Source organism: Athene noctua, chromosome 24 (assembly GCF_965140245.1).
Source record: "Athene noctua chromosome 24, bAthNoc1.hap1.1, whole genome shotgun sequence".
In the NCBI taxonomy this organism is placed as follows: domain Eukaryota; kingdom Metazoa; phylum Chordata; class Aves; order Strigiformes; family Strigidae; genus Athene; species Athene noctua.
In genome coordinates, this window is record NC_134060.1 from 4,777,189 (window position 1) to 4,797,390 (window position 20,202).

The 20,202-nt window shown below is 49.1% G+C and overlaps 1 protein-coding gene across 1 annotated transcript in view; it reads right to left on the reverse strand.

Annotated features, from left to right (window-relative positions):
* Positions 1–1,596: 1,596 nt before the first annotated feature.
* The window catches only part of WASF2 (WASP family member 2), a 33,434-nt gene continuing 14,828 nt past the window's right edge, over positions 1,597–20,202 (reverse strand). Inside the window, exons 2-9 of the mRNA XM_074925956.1 lie at positions 17,992–18,145; positions 13,935–14,069; positions 13,253–13,406; positions 12,027–12,144; positions 10,780–10,910; positions 9,080–9,235; positions 6,789–7,309; positions 1,597–6,295 (exon numbers count right to left, since the gene is read on the reverse strand). Coding sequence (XP_074782057.1) covers positions 6,138–6,295; positions 6,789–7,309; positions 9,080–9,235; positions 10,780–10,910; positions 12,027–12,144; positions 13,253–13,406; positions 13,935–14,069; positions 17,992–18,121 — 1,503 coding nt within the window. The 5' untranslated portion in view covers positions 18,122–18,145 and the 3' untranslated portion in view covers positions 1,597–6,137. The remainder of the gene's footprint in view (positions 6,296–6,788; positions 7,310–9,079; positions 9,236–10,779; positions 10,911–12,026; positions 12,145–13,252; positions 13,407–13,934; positions 14,070–17,991; positions 18,146–20,202) is intronic.

A 20,202-nucleotide genomic window follows, 5' to 3' on the forward strand; every position in this document is an offset into this window, starting at 1 on the left:
TGGAAAGGACACGCAGCCCACTCGTCCAAGGCAGCCGGCAGCATCTTCTGGGTGTTGCTAACACCACCTTGAAGGAGAAAATTAAATAGGTCTTTGGAGACGGGGGCTCCTGTGAAGCCAGAGCCCGGCCAGCTGTGATCCGGTGCCGAGCCCCATGGAGGAGACAGACAGGCAAACACATCAAAGGCTGGGGCCAAGGCCAGAGCACCGAGGCACAGCCGAGCCCCAGAGACTGCCCCAGCTGCAGCAGCTCCTCCGTCGGAAACTGCTGCTCACAGAAAGGGCTCTGGCAGCGCCCGCACAGGATTGAGCCCACTGCTGGGCTTCTCCTCCCTGCACTGAGCTAAACCCTGGGCCAGGGAGCAGCAGCAGAGGGGGGGTCCTCACCCTCCAGGAGCTCCCTCGGCTCTGTAGCTTGCTGGCAGAGGGAAGTGCAGGGGCCTGTGGTCTCCTCACTGGGGGCAGGCAAGCTGCCCGGGAAAGCAGATCTGGGATTGAGATTCCCCTGTCTTTTAGGGGAGTAAACCAGCACAATGCTCAGGAATACGCCGTCCCCCCACTCCCAGATGATTTTCAAGGGCTGGTACCCCAAAAAAGCAGAGGCACCAAGTCAGCCCTAGCCACAGCTGCGCCCCTCCAGACATCCCAGATTCACGCTGGAGCCAAGAGCCAGGACACGCACCAGCAGGGAGTGTGGAAGCCCAAGAGATCCCTCCTTCCCCTGCCCTCCATGCCCCAGCACGACTAAAGGGCTTGCTTGTTCAGAAGCTGGCAAGGCCAATTAATCTAATGAGGTTTTGCAGCCAGGGACTATTGTCAGCCAAGAAAGGCACAGCGCTGCAGAGCGAGCGCACGGGTGTCTCTGAGAAGCCAAGGGAATTTGGCAGAGCAAAGCTCACGGTAAAAGCAGGGATGAGGAGCAGCAGGGACAGATCCTTTTGTTGCTCTCCACCGACCGGCAAGAAAATACACCCGCACAACAGGCTCACGTACCAAGCCCAGACAAGGCACCTGAGAACAGGGCCTGGAGCCATCGCTGCTGCGGCTGGGGCCAGGCAGATTAACTGCAGAAGGGACCTTGAGCAGCTGAAATGGAGGCAAAAAAAAAGCAGAAGCAGCCCCCTCCCACCCCAGCTGCAGCGGCTCCGCTCTTGCAAGATGGAGCACGGGCTCATTTTGTATGGCAGGGAGCACACACCGGAGGCCGGTGGCTCCTCCTGGAAGATGCTTCCTTGGCACCGTTGCCCACCGCAGGCAGCACTAACCACCACCATCGATAATCCTCAACCCACCCGGGCACGGCTGCACTTGGGTACTGGAAGAGGCTTTGGCACGGATGGCGTTTGTGAGAAGGTTTGGGACCTGCTGGCTTTCTCCATCCCTCTGCCCAGGCACCCGCAGACAAGATACAGCTTGGGCGGCCTCAACAAAACACCAAACAGAGCCAGGCTCCCCCCGTGACACCCCAGCAGCCCCCTGAGATGTGCTACTACAAGCTGCACAGGCACAAGCTGCTCACGTAGCCCAGCACCATGCCCTGCTCCTGCAAAGTCACACACCAAGGGGCAGCACCTTCCACGGGCAAAGGATCACACTGCAGCCCCCCAACACACACCCGGAGTAACACACGCAGGCAGGGATTGGATAGAAAGGTTTTATCAAGTTTACCGTTTTTAAAAAAGGATCAAAAAAATTATCTCAATTTTTTTTTTTTTTTTTTTTTTTTTTTTTACACGTACATTACAAAAAAAATATTCGCAACTGGGATCTTCATCCAGGGGTTACGGAGCTGATTACAAAACAAAAAGAAAGCAGCAGGAAAGCCTGGCTTACACAGCGACTGACAGGGAAAAGCACAGACGTTACAGGGGAACAGGGAAGGCAGCGAGGCTGTGCCGGGGTGCACCCGCATGGCCCTGGCCCCGCTCCCCCAGCAGCAGCTGCTTTACACCCGCTGCATCCGCACACACGGGGTGGCAGAGTCTGGCCATCAGTGTTTATTTTGCAGGGGTGAGAACAACCAAATCTACAGTATTTCTACAGTATTTTGCTCATGAGCTGTGGGTTTTTTTGTGCTTTTTTTTTTTGTTTGTTTTTTTGTTTTTTTTTTTTTTAAATCTAAGCAGAGTTTCACTGCTGAAACTCCTTTGGTCTGAAATAACCCCCTGCACCCTGAGAGTAACCGTCAAACATCGCCCTTCTGACCCCCAGTCAGGCTGGGTCCTCCAAGGGCACGTCCCCTCTCTCCTCCCACCACATCTTCTGCTCAGCAATAAACCCCTAAGATACAAGTGTAATAATTATTCTTATAAATATATTTATATCATGTAGGAAAATAAGGCACTTTAGGAGGGTTACAGCTCATCTAATTCTATGACATTCTAATCAGGAAGAAAAATGGGTTAGTTTCTGAAATGAATTAAAACGATTGTTAATACAGTAATAAAAACCATCGGATCCACTTCCCACTTCAAGGCTTTGTTTAAAAAGGAAGAGAAGAAAGCACTCCCCGAAATCCAACAGCAATGAAACCTGACCTGGGGCAGCTGCATCTGCCCCACGCGAGGCCCTGCCAGCTCGCTCCCTGCCAGAGCCCACCAAGGGCAGGTACTTTCAAGAGAGGCACGTTAAGTAAGTTCACGGACTGAAAACAAAACAAAAAGTAAAAATAATATATCCTTTCCCTGAAACGACACTCCGCGCAGTTTCTACGCCATCTGGGATCTCCAGGAGCCCCTTTCCCTGGATCTGGTCTGGTGCTTTGGGCCTGATAAGGAGAGGAGAAAGCAGTGAAGGTCACCGACTGCGGCTGAGGCTCCAGGCTGAGCCCGGGGAGCCGGGACGAGGCTTTCCCTGCGAGCGCGGGAAGGGGGGCGGCGGGGGAGAGGCTGCCGGGAGCAGCAGCCAAGCACTGCGGGCGAGGACACCGGGAGAATGTTTAACCAGGAGCGCGGCGCCGGGAAGGGGAAGGCAACGGCGGCCTGCCCAAACTTGCACGCCCCGAGCAAACGGCTTCCCAGGCCGGGTGAAATGGCTGCTCCGGCTCTGCGTCTCCCCATGGACACAAGTCGGGCTGGAATGGAAAGACGGGGGCTCCTCCCGGGTAGGACCCCAGCTGCTAGCTCCTGCTTTTTGGCTTTCTGAAATGTTTTGAGGTTCAACCCAGCCTTGTGCAGAAAAAGGGGAGGAAGGAGTAAGTTAAGACAAAACCGACAAAGATGGCAGGGGAGTCTAGCACAGGCCCTCAGTCTACATGGGGCAGCAGCCCTGCAGTTACAGCACAGCTGCTCTGTCTTGCAAAGGTTGTTTTTGGCACCTCTCCTTTTCCCCTACTGGTTTAAGAAATATTAAGCTTACTTGGTGGCCCAGTGCTCTGCGATTTTGCAATGATACTCTTAAGACGGTCGCTTTACACCAGTTGTTTCTCAGGGATCTCCACGCCAGGCACATACCACTCCTTTTTGCAATCAAAGAGGATTTAAAAAGAAAACAACCAGCCTTCGCTACCTGTCCACAACCCTTCTGCTTAGGATCCAGCAGTTTTCTTACCTCGGGATGCGAGTTTGAAAGCAGAGGGTGGTTACAGCAGGCTTGCATGGACAAAGCAGCGTCCCTCCCGCTGCCAGGAGGGCCGCGCAAGCAGGCGAGGCAGTCGGAGGAGCCGACTCCACCCGTGGCCATGCCGGATCGCCCACACAGCATCCTTGTGCAACAGGCAGCAGTGGGGCAACCGTGTCCCTAACGCCCCGAGGCAAGGCCCTGCCTGACAGCCCATCCAGCTGGGGCATGGGGAATATGGCACTTTTCTGTATTTTACACGACAGGAACACTCACTCCCCTTCCCCAACAGGGGCCAAGTCTAGTTAAGGCAATTTAAAATTAACCCAGCTTTGGCATTTGCGAGCTCCTCGCTTCCCTGTGTGATAATGCTGTCAACCCGGGTTAGCTTAAAGGTCCGCTGTCCCCAGGAACCTGTCTCCGAGAGAAGCCAGAGGAGGATGCTTAAAGAAAGAGCAGAAAAACAAGAGGCAGCGATTCTCCTCTAGCCCCCCTTACCCAGCTTGCAGCAATAATCAGTTTGCATTTCCAAGTCCCTCCACTGCACAATGGCTCACTGGCACTCGAGGGGTTTGTTCCCTCTTCCAGAACCTGGAAGAAGCACGGCTCAGATGTTCCCAGCCCATCGGGATGCCTCACCGTCTATGCCCTTTGCATCCTGCCCAGCAGCTGATTTGCAGACAAAAATCTGATGGTGCAGCGGTCCAGGAAATCTCTCAGGGTCGCACTGGATCTCAGCTTGATCTGCACCCCTGAAAAGCCCATCCTCCAGGCCATCATCTGCTCTGTCCGAGATTAAAAATGCGCACGCACACACACACAAGAAATCAGTAAGAACTCAATGGCACAAACTGAAGCCATCAATCAAACCCCAAGAAGGATTTTCAGCAACCTGGCAGCCTCGGGCTGGGCCTGGCGTTCCAGGTATCAGCAACATCATTAAATGAGGCAAGCCAGAGAAGAAAGAACAGGCACAGGCTGGCAAAATACTTTACAATAGAAAGGCAAAGAGGTTGGAGACTTGGTCTTAATGGGACATGCAGCTGGTCTCACCCTGCAACAGCTGGACCCACCGTCTCCAAAGGGCTTTGGAATTACTTTCCTGTGACACCCTGATGGAGAGCCATGTCCCAATTAAAATACCAAAAGCACATTTGTAGCACTGGGGGTGTTTGTTTCTAGATTTCCAAGATATGCTTATGTTCTGTGTAAGGTAATATTAAAAAAAGCAATAAAACCTAGGTCAGCTAGTTCAAGTTTGCCATTTTCTCCCCCTGCCAGTACTGTATCCATAGTGAGCAGCCTGGGAATTCATAGGTTAGTGAGGAGAAGAAACATTTTCTTAAAATTAACTAATGAATTATAGCAACAAAATTATAGAAACAACGTAGGTTAGGTCTGATGTAACTGATGGGCAACTCAGTTCACACACAAGATGTTTAGGCACACAAACTCCTCTCCATAGGTGGAGGGGAGGAGGAAGCAAAGGTAATACCAGCATTTTTTGCTACTCAAGTCCCTGTGCAAAAAAAGTACGGTCACCCTGCTAGAAAAAGCACCTCTTCAAATTGACTGCAGCATTGCCCCAAACAGGCCAAAGATCAAAGTGCCTTATGTTCAGAGAACCCCTCCCCACACCATCTCCCTGCTCTAGGCACTTTTAATTTTTTTTTTTTTTTTTCTTTTTTAAACACACTCTCAGCATGAATTGGAGAAATCGGCAAAGCAGAGTTTCGCCACTGCTCAGGGCTGACCACAGAGATGTGTCTCAGTGGGGCAGCAGCTCTGCTCTCCCAGAACCAGGAGAGCAAGCAACCGTTCTACCCTGGCTTTGCACCCCTTTGTGCATGTCTCTTTTGACAGACTTGGCAAAGCTGTCCAGGAGATCTGAGGAAGGTAAAGGCAGCTTTGAACATAAAGTAAGTCCCTCCTCACATTGCACCCAATGTACTTCACAGCCCTAGAGCCAGGAAGCACATCCCATGAAGGGTAGTCTGGAAATAATACTAGGGGGTCAGAGGGGAAAGAATTGTGCACTGTTGCCAAAAACTGATTACTTGACAGTGGGATGCAGCAGAGAACTGACATTTAAAGCCCATTTTCTTGCAGCACTACCAGTATTCACTGGAAAGGAAGAGCCATCAGATCAACCGTCTGCTTTTGCAATGAGAAAACTAGCTGAAAATGTCCTTCATCTGAAAGGCCACGCGGCCGCAACAGGATCATCCATCTTTACTTTAAAAATCCCTCAGGATGGAGGGTTTATATGTGCTCTGCCTGGTGGCAATCAAGAATCTGGAGGTTTAGCTCTCTTTTAAATAAGCAACCGTTGCAGCCCCTCCGGCTAAATCCCAACACCGCATCCTCAGCGTCCGTGAGGAGACCTTTTGGAAAGGCAGAGCACAAAGTCCTGCCAAAGCCGGAGGGGTAGGGAGAGGGGAGATATGCTGCTGGTTGTCTGAAAACCCTTGGCACATCTTTGGTTACGGGATGAAAAAGGAAGTGGTGGAAGGTTTGGCCACACGATTCTTTAAGATGTTAACCCAGGAGAGAAGGGGAAGGAGGAGATGGGACGGTGGTTAATCCGACCATTCGTCCTCATCGAACTCCGAAGAGTCGTCCTCAGAGTCGCTGTACTCCACAGCGATGCGGCGTGACAGGATCGTTGCCACATCATTGCCCACAACGTCCCGCTTCTCCTGTTCCCGCTGCTCCTCTACCTTGCGGAGCTGGAAGCCTGTTGGGAAGAAGGCAACGGAGGGGATCATGCAAAGGCTTTGGTCACACTGAAATCTCCCGAGCAGCCATCCCTTTGACACAATCCTCTGAACAAGGCAGCCTGTCCTCTGCCAGCGAGTATTGGACACGCTGTGGGATAACACTGATGGTGACTGACAGCCAAGACAGGCTGGGTGGGCAGGTGGAATGGGAAGTGAATCGTTTCCGTGCTCCTCCGAGGGGTTAACACACCACTGCTGTTCAATCCACTCGCAAAACCTGGACCACGGCAATGCAATTCCAGCACTGCCGCGTCTCTCCGAAGGTGCAGGCGGAGCCATAAAACCACGTGAAGTTGTCACCAGGGTGTGCAGACAAGGAGGGACCACAAGGGACGGGCCTCAAGCAGCGAGGCAGTCACACCACTGCTCATGAGACAGCTCCCACGTGCTCTCGCTTGGATACAGCGGGGTTTTTCCAGAGGCAAAGTCGGTATTAAAACAAAACCTTACCTTGACGAATAGCTGAAAGCAGATCACTCCTGGCATCGCTAACGGCAGGCAAGGATGACTTGGGCTTGGAGGCGGAGGTGTCTAAGGGTGGAGGAGGGGGTGGGGGACCATCCAGGCCACTGGAAGACAGCGGCGGTGGGCCTGGGGGTGGCGGTGGTGGAGGGGGTGGTGGAGCACTCCCACCGCCCGGCTGCGGCAGCGGAGGGGGGAGCACGCTGGCATATTCGACTGCTGGAGGGGGCGGGGGTGGCGGTGGGGCAGCAAACTCGGGGTGAGGAGGGAAAGAAGGGGGTGAGGGTGGTGGTGGGGTTCCCGGGGATGGGAAGCCCATGGGAGGTGGTGGAGGGGGGGCGCCTCCCATCAGCGGGGGTGGCGGAGGAGGCGCCGGAGGGGGAGCAAAGCCCGGCCTGGCTGCAGAGGGGGAGCCGATTGGAGGAGCTGGTGGCGGGTGACTCGGGCTAACCAGGCTGGATCGTTTGGTCCCTCCAGAACCAGAACCTCTTTGGTTGTCTACAGGGTAGCTGTTGCAACAGGAGAGAGAGAGAGAAGTAAAGTTGTGAGGCAGAGTAGACTGTACAATCTCAACGTTAATGCACATCATGTGTGTGCTGCAGTCCAGACAAACATCTAAGTTCCAGCTTTAACTGGTGTCTCCATGAGACCTCAACTCCTTGGTTCTAGTTCCCTTGCAGTGTTTGTTTTGGCCTACCCCACCAGAACAAAGGAAAGCTTCTGGGGACTGGCAGAAACGCTATCATCTGTCCCATCTCCCAGGCTGACAAGAACACGAGCCATCTCACCTCTCCGCCAGAGGCCAGGCGTCACATCTGAGCTCAGAGCAGCCTCCTGGCTTAAGAGCTCCTGCAGCAACACAAGCCACTACCCCTCCATGCTGAGGCCAGACTCACGACACACCAAGCAGGGATGTCTACTGTGATAAATCGCACAAGGACTGGGGGGTGCGCCAGGAAAGCATATGCTCTGAGCACCTGCTAGGAGCAGATCTCTTCACCGGATTCCACGGTGCAGAGCTGGAGTGCAGCAGCCATGTCTCATAGCTTGCCGTGGGGAGTGAAGAGGAAGACATGGAAACCCAACATGCTCTTAAGGAAAACACCAATTCAGGAGCAACTGAATCTCCCATTTATGGAAGCTGTGTTTATACCAGAAAATACTACTGCCCATAAAATACAGTTAATATCCTACGTACGTGTAAAGGAAGCCCTAAACTGACATCTCCTTCCACAGTAAGACAGAAATATAAGGTACATTTGCTGCAAAAACATCACAATTTTTAACAGTGAACAGTGCTGATCCAAGACAGACTACTGGAGATCAAACTTGGCTCCCAGGGTTCTTTAAAAAACAACCACCAAAACAAAACCAGAGAGGGGAGATCTCTGTGGCTAGGCAGAGATCTGAGTAGCTGCATAAGGCAGTGTAAGCTTCATCTGAAAGCTCGTTTCCGCTCTGCCCTAGAGGAACATGCTGCAGAGTGGAGTGCTTGGTCTCTTTGACACATCAGAAGAGCCTTTTCTGCAGCATTGCTGTCTTTGGATAAGATGGGAGACAAGCTAACGCAGTCCTGTATCAGACATACTTCCTCCTGTTACTCTTGAATCTGTTTTACTGCCTTTAACAAAAAAAAAAAAAAAAAAAGCTACTCTCTTGTTTCCCCCTTTGTGTCTTGAGCCACTGCTAGACCGTAATTCTCATCTCTAGAGGTGACTGGAAGTCACCATTTCATCTGATACAAAGCAGCTGCCCTGAACTTGCACTGAAGTCTTGGGGAAGAAGTCAGCTGGTGTGCTCAAGTCCTTTAAATTTAACTACATCTGCATCTTCAGTGCTCACATTGTGCATTTGTCAAAGATCACATGGAAAATGGTAACAAAAAACAGGAGGTGAAAGAAGCCATTTGCTGCACAGTTCCATCAGGAATGTAAGTCCACATGCTCTGGAACAACTGCACTGGAAAACCCACGCAATGGAGTCAGACCATCAACTGGGACCCCACTCTTCTAGAAGGTGAAACGAGCCTGCTCTAGTTCTCATCCAAGCCCCTTCTCCCCTTCCGCAGGGGAACAACAGCGGTGGCTGGGATTTACGGAGAGCTGCGCTGCCTGTGCCTCTGTCCCTGCCTGCAGTTGCACTTCCCCTCCAGACAGGAGCATTCTGGTTCCCCTACAACACCCGTTAGGAAGTTATGCTGAACTATCTCAGCCTGTCTCATGTCATCCTTTTACACCACCTACTACTCCTTGGTGACAGAAGGGATCCCGTAGGCTTACCTAAATTCCACCGGGGGTGGAGGCAGGCTGTCATCTGGGAATGAAGGAGGTGGTGGCACAATAGAGTCAGTCTGCGGCGGTGGCGGGTAGCAGTTCACGTCCATGCTTTCGTTTGAACCGATGCTGCCGTTCTGATACACCATGTTAGAGGGGTACCTGAGTGAAAGCAAGACAAGCAATTTATTTAAAGAGTTCAAGGCAATGTCTAAAGCTCATTTTTCCCCCTCACTCATAAGAGCTTTGCCTCCTGGAAGGGTTACAACAAACAACTGTGCAGCAGTTCAACCACCAATAGATCAACCTGCAAGATTTAGAAATGAGGTTTTCCAGCAGGAATGGCTTTTCCCGGCACAGTAGGACCTGCCTTTAGGTGGGACCTTATCAACCACCACAACAGGACACACAGAACAAAACCTTAAAGCAACATTAAAAAAAAAAAAAAAAAGGAGAAAGAAAAAAGGTCTCTTTCTCAAAGCATCCTAGATGAAGAATCATGTACAGCTGTATTAATTTGCTCTGCATAATTCTTTGGCTAGAATTTGCCCAGATGCTCCCGTGTTTGTTTATTGCTACCGCACACCAGAACAGCATGGGTATATATTTTAATGAAGAAGAAAACACCAAAATAAAAACCAGGTTTCTTAACATTTGATTATAGAAAGCCACATTTATAAGAGTGTGTTTTGACCAGTTTGGACTTTGAAGACTCCCAGTTACATTGGCTATCATCAGTGACAAAAAAAAAAAAAAAAGGAGGTACTTAAAGATGCCAAAAAATAAGCTTGAGAATAAAATATCAAGAATCACCCAAGAAACAGCGATGCCATTAAAAGCAAGCATCCAGAGCTGAAATAGTATTGAAGGAAGAGATCACTCTCAACTTTCAATGAGCTCATCTCACCGTGGGGTGGTGGAACCACCCCGTTCTTGGGGGCTCTGGACCTCAAGGAAATTCAAATGTATGAACATGCTTACACAAGAAAAGAGAGGAGCAAGAAAATGGTGCTGTTGTGCTGCTCAATTCCTCTGCTAGAAACCAAACCTGCTCTCCTATTAAACTAAAAGCAAGTTTTATTTTTAGCTGAAGAGTGTGATTTAAAGAGAGATTTTTCTTATATGAAAGGAAGCTGCAAGGAGCGAGCAAGCAAGAAGTGCATTGTGGGGAATTCGGTCTGCTTCCAGCCTCGCTGGTGTCAAAAGTTAAATGAATTCCCAAGCCAGAAGCGCTAAAGAGAGATCTGTAGCTTGAAATACTTGGATGGGGACAGCCCCCGCTTCAACTTTAGGGTGTGAAGAGCCATTTGTGAAATGTAACAAAGCAATCGCACAATAGCGCCGCGATGCCACCCCGCTCCTCAGCGTAAGGCCCAGAGGCTGGGTGTGAGGGGAAGGGCACCGCCTGGGGTAGGGAGCCAAAGCTCTCAACACTTCTGTGCCCACAAGACAGGCAGCCGAGAGCAGACTTGCTACTGAAGCTGTTCCTGCCACCTTGTTCAAACCGTGTAGCTCCCTGATTTATTTAGCAAATTTTAAATCAGCAGATGGATTTACTTTGGAGAATCTGATTAGTGGCAGTATCGATCCGCACTGTGCAGCGGATCTGGAGAAGCTGCAGAGCAGGGTGAACTGCATTACAATCAACAACGCCCGCCCGCTCCCCCTCGCCGGGGAGCTGAACAGAGAGCCCCAGACTTGCTTACCCAGCAGGACCGTGTTTGTCCTTTGACTCAACAAATTCTTGTCCCATTTTCAGCTTCTCCCACTCTTCTTTCCGGGTTTTGATTTTCCGCGGATTCACATTTCCTCGGTTCGGATTCTCCTTTTTCTCTTTCTAAGGGAGGAAGAATCAAACAGAAGCCTTATTTTGCTTTAAGCTCACTGGGAATAGGGAGGGATAGGACAGACCCATAGCAGTTTCAGGAAGATATATTCTCAAAGAGGGCCAGGATTTTTAATTTACTTTCCTGATTGCTGCAAGCTCCAAAGATCTCCCATACAAAGAAGCTGGAGCACACAGAGCATAAAGAGACAGACAACATCAGATTTCCCCAGTGTAGCCCAGACACGATGCCATCGCTACTCCCTGGCATGACCACCTCGAGGGCGGAGTGAAAGCTCAGTTTCCCACATCAATTCAATTCTTGGCCTCTGTATCAGGACTGCCAAATCTCACCTTACTGGTGTTAAGTGCTTTGAGGTGCAATATGGATACTCGCCCACTAAGAACTGGGCTTTAGCTAGCCTCACTCTCTGTATTCTAATATGCCCCAAATCTCTCCTTTGTTATTTTGACTGAAAAAATCATGATCTGTTTTGATATTTAATACTTCAGTTTCCTAAAAGCTAAATAAAGTATGCACAGACTAAATCATTTATGGTGCAAGTTTCAGTGTTGGTAAACATGGGTCCAAATCCCCAGGCAACCAAACCAGGAACTCTACCTGGCATTGTCAGCTTAAACAGTTTTGTTAAGCCTCCTGCTTGCCCCTAATTTAACATTAGGGCCTGGTTTTGCACTCCTGAAGGGTCATTTTCTCCTTTCTGTATTCTTTCACAGTAGAATTTATTACACCACTCACCACACCACGGTGTTGGGGCAGTGGGATTTACACCACTTCAACACTGAACAGACCCCTCTCCAGCACCAGAAGCGCAGAAAAAATTCCAACACAACTTTCGATGTTTGAGGACCACAAATTAACCCATTATAACCATACAAAGATGATAGCATTTGGAAAAACAATTAAGGGTATCTTTGTTTTCTTTATTTAATTAAGAAAGAAGAGAGTAAACCAGATAAAAACTTCACTGAATTGATGCCTAAAGATTTTAGGAGAGCAAACCTGAATTTCGGATAGCAACTTTGGAGTCCAAGATTTATTAACACTTCCCACCTCCTATTCTCTGCTGACACGTCTCTGCTGGCAGAGATCTCCCATTTCCTCACCCTATGTTTCCGCTTCTCTTTCATAATATCCTTGGTGTCCTGAAGCATTTTCTCTTTCCAAAGGTCAAAGAAATATGAAGGATCTGTGTAGAATTTAAGCGCCTCTTTGCCATCATCCCTAGAACAGGGAGGGGGAGGAAAAAAAAAACCACACAAGGACAAAGTCACACATTTGTTCGAATCCCAAAGAAAACACAAGGCACAACCCCAGATGACAGTTTAAAAGTCTGCAGCGAGAAGGTCAAACACGCTGCTGTCTCCTCTGTCCCCCTTTTCAGAACAGGCAGCAGACCCACACCCTCCCTTGTCCTGGCTCTCCCACTTGCCATTGCTTTTGCCTTTACACAAACTCTCCATTACTCAGCACCTGAAGAGCTCAACTGCTCTGAACAATCACCAAGACAGCAGCAGGTCTCTCACTTCAACTCCCACTTGTTTGTGTTGTATTTTTGGTGTGAAAAAAACCTTCTCCAGCTCAGGAACCCTAAATCAGACCAGCAGCGTCCTTGAAACTCATGAGCGAGCACACACACACACACTCTCCTCCTACTTTGCAGTGCAGCCGCGTCTGGCAGAAGGCAGCTGCCTCCAGCTATCTGTAATTACTTTTTACCTGTTCAAAAGATATTTATGGATGTGGGCTAAGTCCCTGTATTCTGACCCCCTTTACTCTACCACCTACAAGATGAAATCAGAGCAGGACTGCTCAGGAGAACTGGTTACACAGCCAGTGTAGGTCACATCAGATGTCTCAGACCAGGCACAGAAGGCCACAGAAAACATCTCCAGATCTACAGGAGTCTGCTGCACCCACCTGGGTGAGAGCCATTTACAGATATATGCTCTGCAGTTTGCACTGCGGCTTTCTGGAAAGGAGCCACAGGGCTACAGAGAAACACAAGAAAAATGCATCATCTGCACAACACCTAGCATGTTTATGCAGTGCCAGCCAAGCCTTGCCCCAAGGCAGTCACAAAAGTGACAGCAGGTAACCAAATATATAATTTTCTAGCTACGCTCATTTGTACAGCCCCAAAAGCAAAGTTTCACATAATCCAGAGGATGGAGATTTCCTGGTGGATCTCAGTTTAGCAACTCAATTTCCCACTGGAAATGGCTACTTCAATACAGCATGGGATGGGAAGTGACCTCCTCAGTGGGTTGGGAAGAAGAAGTACTGCTCCTCTGCGAGGGGGCATGGGGCCAAGAAAGTATTGTGGCTGTACCTGTAAGGTGAGAGAATGTTGAGAGGTGGAGGAGTATTGCAGGTCCTATAGGTTTCAAGGACAGGCACGGGGAGGGAATCTCTGTCGAAGAGCTTCTGGTCCTGAGTAGTAGAGCTTTTGAAGGCCTTCCTGGTGTTAATGCCTTGCAGGGAGACTATAAGAAAGAGGAGAGAGCAAGTGAAGAACAGCTTGACCCAGGCCAATGACACTGAAGATCAAGTAGCTAACATCTGATTTCAGTTGGAGTTCTTGGCATGCTTAGCACTTCTTAAGGTCAGGTTCCTTTTCCCACAGATCTCTTGGGAAACCCAGCAAATCTCCGATCACGCCGTGCCAAGATCCACTGCTGTACAGACACGGCTCTCTTGAGAGCTGTCGATGTGGTTTTGAACCCCTGTGACCAAGACTCAAGAAGAGCACTGCTATCAGAGTGCTGAAAAGTGAGTTTCCACATGGAGACTTGCTAATGAGCAAATCTAGACTCAGCCAGAAAGGCTACCCACATGAGCAGCCCGGTGTTTTTTCGGGGGGGGGGGAGGAAATAGTCCCTCTTAGTCCCAGAGAAGACGTTCCAACACCCATCGCAGCATCGTGCTCATTTTATGGCCGTGAACCAACCACGCTGACACAATGAGAATCTTTACCACGCTTGGTCTGCAAGGACTGTGCTCCACTCCATTACCTTCTTCCTCTTTGGGATCCAGCTGAGTGACTTTGACTTGCAAGCGGTCAACTCTTTCGACTAGAACGCTCACCCGAGAGGCAAAGGTGTTGGCTTGAGTAAACAACTCTCCAAATATGTCTTCTGCAAATTTACCTGGAATATGAAAGCATCCACATTACCCTCGTGAGCCACATCAGACCCTATTCAGTCTCCCAGCTTTTTCTTGAAGAAAGGAGAAAGAAAAAAAGAACCATGCTTCTTTTCAAGTTTGCCAGGGTTGAGTTTAACATCTAGAAAGAAAATGCTCTGTTCCACCAAAACCTGACATTTTCAAGGAATCTTCAAGCAATAAAGAAACAATCAAGACATACTTTCAAGTCATTATTAAAGTAAAGAAATAAAGAGGGCTGACAACACTATACTGGTCTGAATCTGGATGGGTCTGTAGGTCCTTTAAGATTCTCTGCTGTTCTGTTTATTAGACAAGCAAGTACAGTTAGATTTTTATTGCTCTGGAGAATCTCAAAGGCTCCCAGTCTCCAGCAGGCCTGCCTCCAGGGTAACTGGCACATATTTACAAGCTCAAAGAACTCTGGAACTAGAGAGCAGACCCAGTCCTTGATCCTAAAGCCTGAGCTGTAACCACAGACGAAAGCACTGACCCTTTTGTTCCTTCAGGTGGCAGTGTCTGAAAAACTGATGCATTCACGTTTATTCTAAATCAAAACCAAAGGGGAACTTCTCAAACAGGGATATTCTCTCTGTAACAGCTTGGATTGCCCAGTGGGCTGCTATGACAAACATCATCCATCGTTTGGACTGCGAGAGCGCCTAGGGGCTTGGATCAGGAGCTCACTGCACCACTTACAAGCTTAACAAGAAGATGTCCTCTGTCCTTAAGAGTTTAAAATCTATGCATGCAACAAGAAATGACCACAGGTAGACAGACAGAGATGGGAGAACTGGAAGAAAACCAAGAACTTGCAATGAGTACTGTCTTTTTGTTCTGCTCTCAGGCATAACCCAAGCCAGGGAGCCCTAACCACACTGAGGACAACACTGATCAGAACAGACTTGGCACCGACAGCAGACACAGGCCCATGGAGTTCCCACTGATGGGAAACATTTCCAGCCACGGCTGTTGAGTACAAGGCTGCTCCCAATAAGCAGTCTGGTTTTGAAGTGCATCATCATATGGTCAACAGTTTGTTCTGGAATCTGTTACTCCTAAAGATCCTCTCCGACATTCAGGAAAGGATAACCAGTTGGAAGTCTAACTTTAACAGCAATTTTTGGAAAATCTGGTTGTCTGCAATGAGTCACATCAGAAAGACAAGCACCCCTTCCACAAGGCAACGCGAGGGCATCCCCCAAAGTCCAGCTGCACAAATGCTTTTATAGCTATCTCACATGACATACCAGCTACTTGTTCATACTCCTGTGCAGTTCTCCTCACACCACTAAGCACGGGGAACCAGCCAGGTTAAAAATCAACCTCCTCCACCCCTTTTGGTGGCAATGCCAGCTTGAAGTGTTTGCAGAAAGCAAATGCTGGAAGTTAACTTCAGCTGACCTCCTCCTTCCACTCTCCTAGACACCACAGACTCCACATATGCTCCATTAACAAGCCCAAAGAGCTTTCCCCAAACTCACGAGAGGGATTTTATTTCTGGAGACCTGAGGACCAGGTAGCTCTGGCTATAGCCAGGTTTCACGAAGCACTCTCCACGTTCAACATCAGCACAAGACCGGCTCTCCTATTTGACCAAAGAGCCTGAACGTTTATCTCCCAGCAACAGTTCAAAAAAAAAAGTAAAGTTGTAATTTGGTTTCTACTTTAATGGGAACAGAAAATAATTTCTGAATTTCACAAGGAACTGCAACAAGCACTAGGGAAAAAAGAAAAGTCTTTGGTTTGCAATGCTGAGTAGTATGTTTCAAGCATAAAATAATACATAAACAGAATTATATATCCTGGTTTTGACCCTGGAGGGAGATGAAGGGACAGTCCGTACTCCTCTGCCTGTGTGAGTGCACCTGTACAGAGTTATCATCCAGCATCTCGCATATCGTTCCGTGTTTCATGTACACTCTTAGATGGGGTAAGGCAGAGATTAATTTTTTGGTTTAGTTATTTTGACTGCAAAAGTGCAGCTTACGATCAGAATTATCTTTGTCATGCACTGGCAGGAAGACAGACAGCATGATTTAATAGGTCTTTCCATCTTTAGCTTGTGGATTCTATAAAATCACACAAACGCACAGTCGACTTATACAAAGTGCTACCAGCTGTGATAGTAACGAAGGGTAAACTCACTGGAATATGAAAGTTTGACAAGATTTATGTTTGCATCTTTGTAAAGAGACTGTGGTGCACTAGGCATGGCTGATTATTCACTTGACAGGGCTGTCACAGCCTACTGAACCTGTTTTACGTTCCTGTAATATTCAACGTACGAGGAAGGAGGGGATTTATTTTTCAGAAGAGAAAAGGAGCGAGGGGGCAGGAGTTTGGTCATTTGGGTGCAAGCGTTCTGTAGCAGTTAGTCTAAATATTGCTTCATTTAAAATACTGCTGACCCTAGGGAAGCAGATAAGAGACAGTGCTCAGCATTTCCTCCCCACCTGCCTCGCTCCCCTCCTACAGACAAGCACGCGAGTGTCAGCAAGAGCCACCTCTCCCGAGTTCCCCCTCCAGCGCTCTCCTCGAGGTATCTGCGATTGGTCCAGCAGCACGCACCTCCCTCCCCACATCGCTGAGCGAGGCTCCCAGGGTGCCTTCCTGACCACGAAACCGGGCTGCAGTTTGGCTTCCAGCACTTCACCCCCTCTGATGAGGTAGAAGCACAGAAGCTTTGAATCTCAGAGCTACGCGAAGAAGGTCTAAACCTGAAGGCTCTTGCTACGGCGCTCTCAACACTAACCCACTGCATGCTGTTGGACTGGGATTAGCTTTCTCCACAGCTGAGATCTGCACAGCTTTCCTGCCTTCTTCCTCATCATTTCACACACACGAGATGGATTTTACCCGCACTCCACAACCATCTTGGCTACGAGACCTAACAAATGAACAAGGGCCAGTTGAACGTGAGCAGAGAGACTGGTCTTGCCTGTGCAGTGACATTTCTCCAACCCAACAGAATGTGATACCGCCTGGCAACAAACGCAGGCCCAGATTTTAGCGACAACCATGGTTTTCACTGCTGCAAGGAGGCTGCACCCAAACTTTCCCTGCCACATTCACGCTATGGCCGAAGACAAGGGGCTTGCTTTGCAGAGCAAGCAGAAGTGCCCGCAGACACCACAGAGAAGCTGAACAATATACGAATTCGATTATCAGAGTCTTGCTTCAAGGGCAGAGGTGGCTAATCAGAATCCAGAGCATTTCAACAGAGGGAAGAATCATCCCGGAGAGACCACAATTAACTCTTTGTTTCTCCTCGCGCATGTAGGCCCGCGTTTTCCCTCCAGCCTTTACAAGGCTACTGGTGAGCCCACCAGAGAGCTGAGCTAGGCATCACTACGGCTCGTGCTGCCATTTGCACGAGCGGCCCCAAACCCCCAATACTCCAGAGGCAATGCTTGGCTCAGACTGGGGACTTTGGGTCTTGCAACGCAACAAACAGCAGGGGCAAACAGGCAGCTCCTGCGTGCGCGCTTTAATTATCTTTCATTAAAAATAAAACTACTGACACACTGTAGATTCAACACAGTCAAGCTCCATTTAGTAGCGCGTGCAATTACAGACACATTCTCTGACACAAGATCCTGGCTGCTGGGAGAGCCTCCCATTTTACAAGCCTGAGTTGTGCTCCATCCTTCCATCTGCAGTTTCGCTGCAGCCTCTCACACACGCACGCACACATACACACCCCACACCCCCCATTTTCTCTTAGATAGGAAGGCAGTGGGACCAGGGATATGAAATTAGCATCAGATTTCTTTAGGAAAACATTTTAGCATTACCCAGGGAAGGCAGATGGGGGAGAAATAGGAACACGAGAGTAGAAAGGGAGCTAAATAAAGAGCACTAGCGACTCCTGAGGGCAACGCACAGGCTCGCCATGGTACTCACTCAGGCTGCCCAGCTGTCGAATGACATTTGCCAGGGTGATGTTGGTCATGCATTCCAGCTCGCTTCGAACGCTAGGCAACGTCTGACGGCACAGGTGCCTTGGCTCAATGTTCCTCGTTACTAACGGCATGGTGGACCTGCTTCAGGCACTGTTCTGAAAGATGAAAAACAACCCAAAAAAGAAACAGGAAAGGATTACTCAACCGCAAATTCCAGGCACACCAGAGCCATGGTGTTCGTTTTTCCTGCTCTCAAATGGCTTTATTTATAAGCTTTCTTTCCCCCCCTCCCCACCCTTATAAAACTGGTTCATCAGAAATAAAGATCCTGCTGTTCTATGACTTGCAGCGACAGCAAAGCCCCACCAGCTCAGGTACAGAGGCAGAGATGGAAAACTACACATCTTCGCCCACACGCAAGGTGCTGCTGGCATCACCGCAGCCGTTGTTCCCTTCCTACCCATCCGCTGCCGCCGAGCAGTCTCCTTCCTCCCGCGCTCACGCACAGTGTCTTTGGCGAGTCTTACAAGCTCTTCTTCAGAAATATCTGAAACTTGCAATCAATAGGTTTGCTTAAACCGAGAGGATGAAGACAGGAGATTTTTTTAAAAAAAAAAAAAAAAAAAAAAAAAAAAGACAACTCAGCTTCTTCCAGCACACCAAAGCATGTGTGGTGCCTCCCTCAGACAGGGCTCTCCTGAAACAACAGGAAGCGCTTGCAGCTGACCAGGAAACTTTCTGGTGACTGTTCCTTATCCTGCAGGCTGCACCCCTCTTCCCTTGGGAAATCCCCCGGGGCCGAGGTTTACACTGGACCATTGTTTTCATGCTACAGCAGTTAAACGTTGAGGGAGCTCTAATCAGGATGCAGGACTAGAGTGCGCTCAGAAAGAAGTCAAGATTGATTGTACAACAGTCAGGACAAACTTCCAGTTCTTAAAAAAAAAAATTTAAAAATAAAAAAAAAAGAAGAAAACATAAGTGTCCAGAAGTTATGCTTTGGACAGAAAACGCTTTTATGTGCAGGTCAGTGCCTTGAACCAACAAAACTCTCTTTGCCAACAGGCTGAAATGTTGAAACGACCAATGTCTCCCCTCTCAAGATCATCCACCTCCAAGAGAAAGGAGGAAACTTGGGTAAACAGCTCAGAACAAGGAGCATGATACATGCCTGAAATCTTTAAGACTAAGTGAAAGCAAATACATCCCAACTTCTTGATTAATTTAGAAGGGGAAAGAATCACTTTTCTAGGTCAGCTGAGGAACAACCCAAGAGAAGCAGCCAGCTCCCATGTGATAGGCATGCTGATCTGCTCGGGCTGGGTGTAAAAATAAAACAGGAAGCTAACAGCTTGGGGAACATGGCTTCCTGTCACTGACAGCAAAAACCCAAGAACCATAAAAAATCAGCTGTTTGCTCTTGACTTTGAGCCACCCTTTGATAGTCTCTGTGGCAGCTGGCAGCTTATCTTTGAGGTCCAGGAGTCCTTCCTGGATGCTTTTCTATCAGGGTGTTAAGAGGAAGAAGTGGGCATTATCCCTCCTAATTACCTCACAAGCCAGATTTTGAATTGCTAAATTTGACCCATTAAGGCAGAGGAGTTCAAGAGCCGCAGCATACCGGGCACACGGATATCTCCCAGACAAGCAGATGTAGGTTGCCATTTTGTAACGCCTCTCCACGAGGGATTTTACCTGCACATCCCTGCGCAAGGAAAGGGTCCCCAAAACCGTACACCTTGTAGAAGAGGGGAGCGAGATCTGCATCCAAAAATATCAAAGCAGACTCTCCAAGGATTGAAAGTCCGTGTTGTTCTTCACTGTGTCCAAGCACTGCAGCAGCCATCAGTAGCTACTGGGATATTTAAAGAACAGGGTGAACTAAGGAAGGACTCTGACCTTCGCTTCTAAATACCCCGTGTTTTATCGATTACAGCCCAAGCCCTACAATCTTTTGTCAGCTTTAGCGCTTTATGCCAGACAAACTTTCCCAGCTCCCCCCAGACTGCAGTCTGCACCAACGAGCAGCTCTCATAAACAAGGCAGCATTTGCAGGCTGCCTGCATCCAGCTTCTCCCCCTTCGTGCTTCCCCAGGGCTCGGCCAGGGAGCACAGGCGGTGGGATCTGCAGAGCCAGAGTGGACAGCCCATCCACCAAGCCTCGCTGGAAACCTTCCAAGGTGCAGGACAGACAGAAGGAAAACAGCAAGAG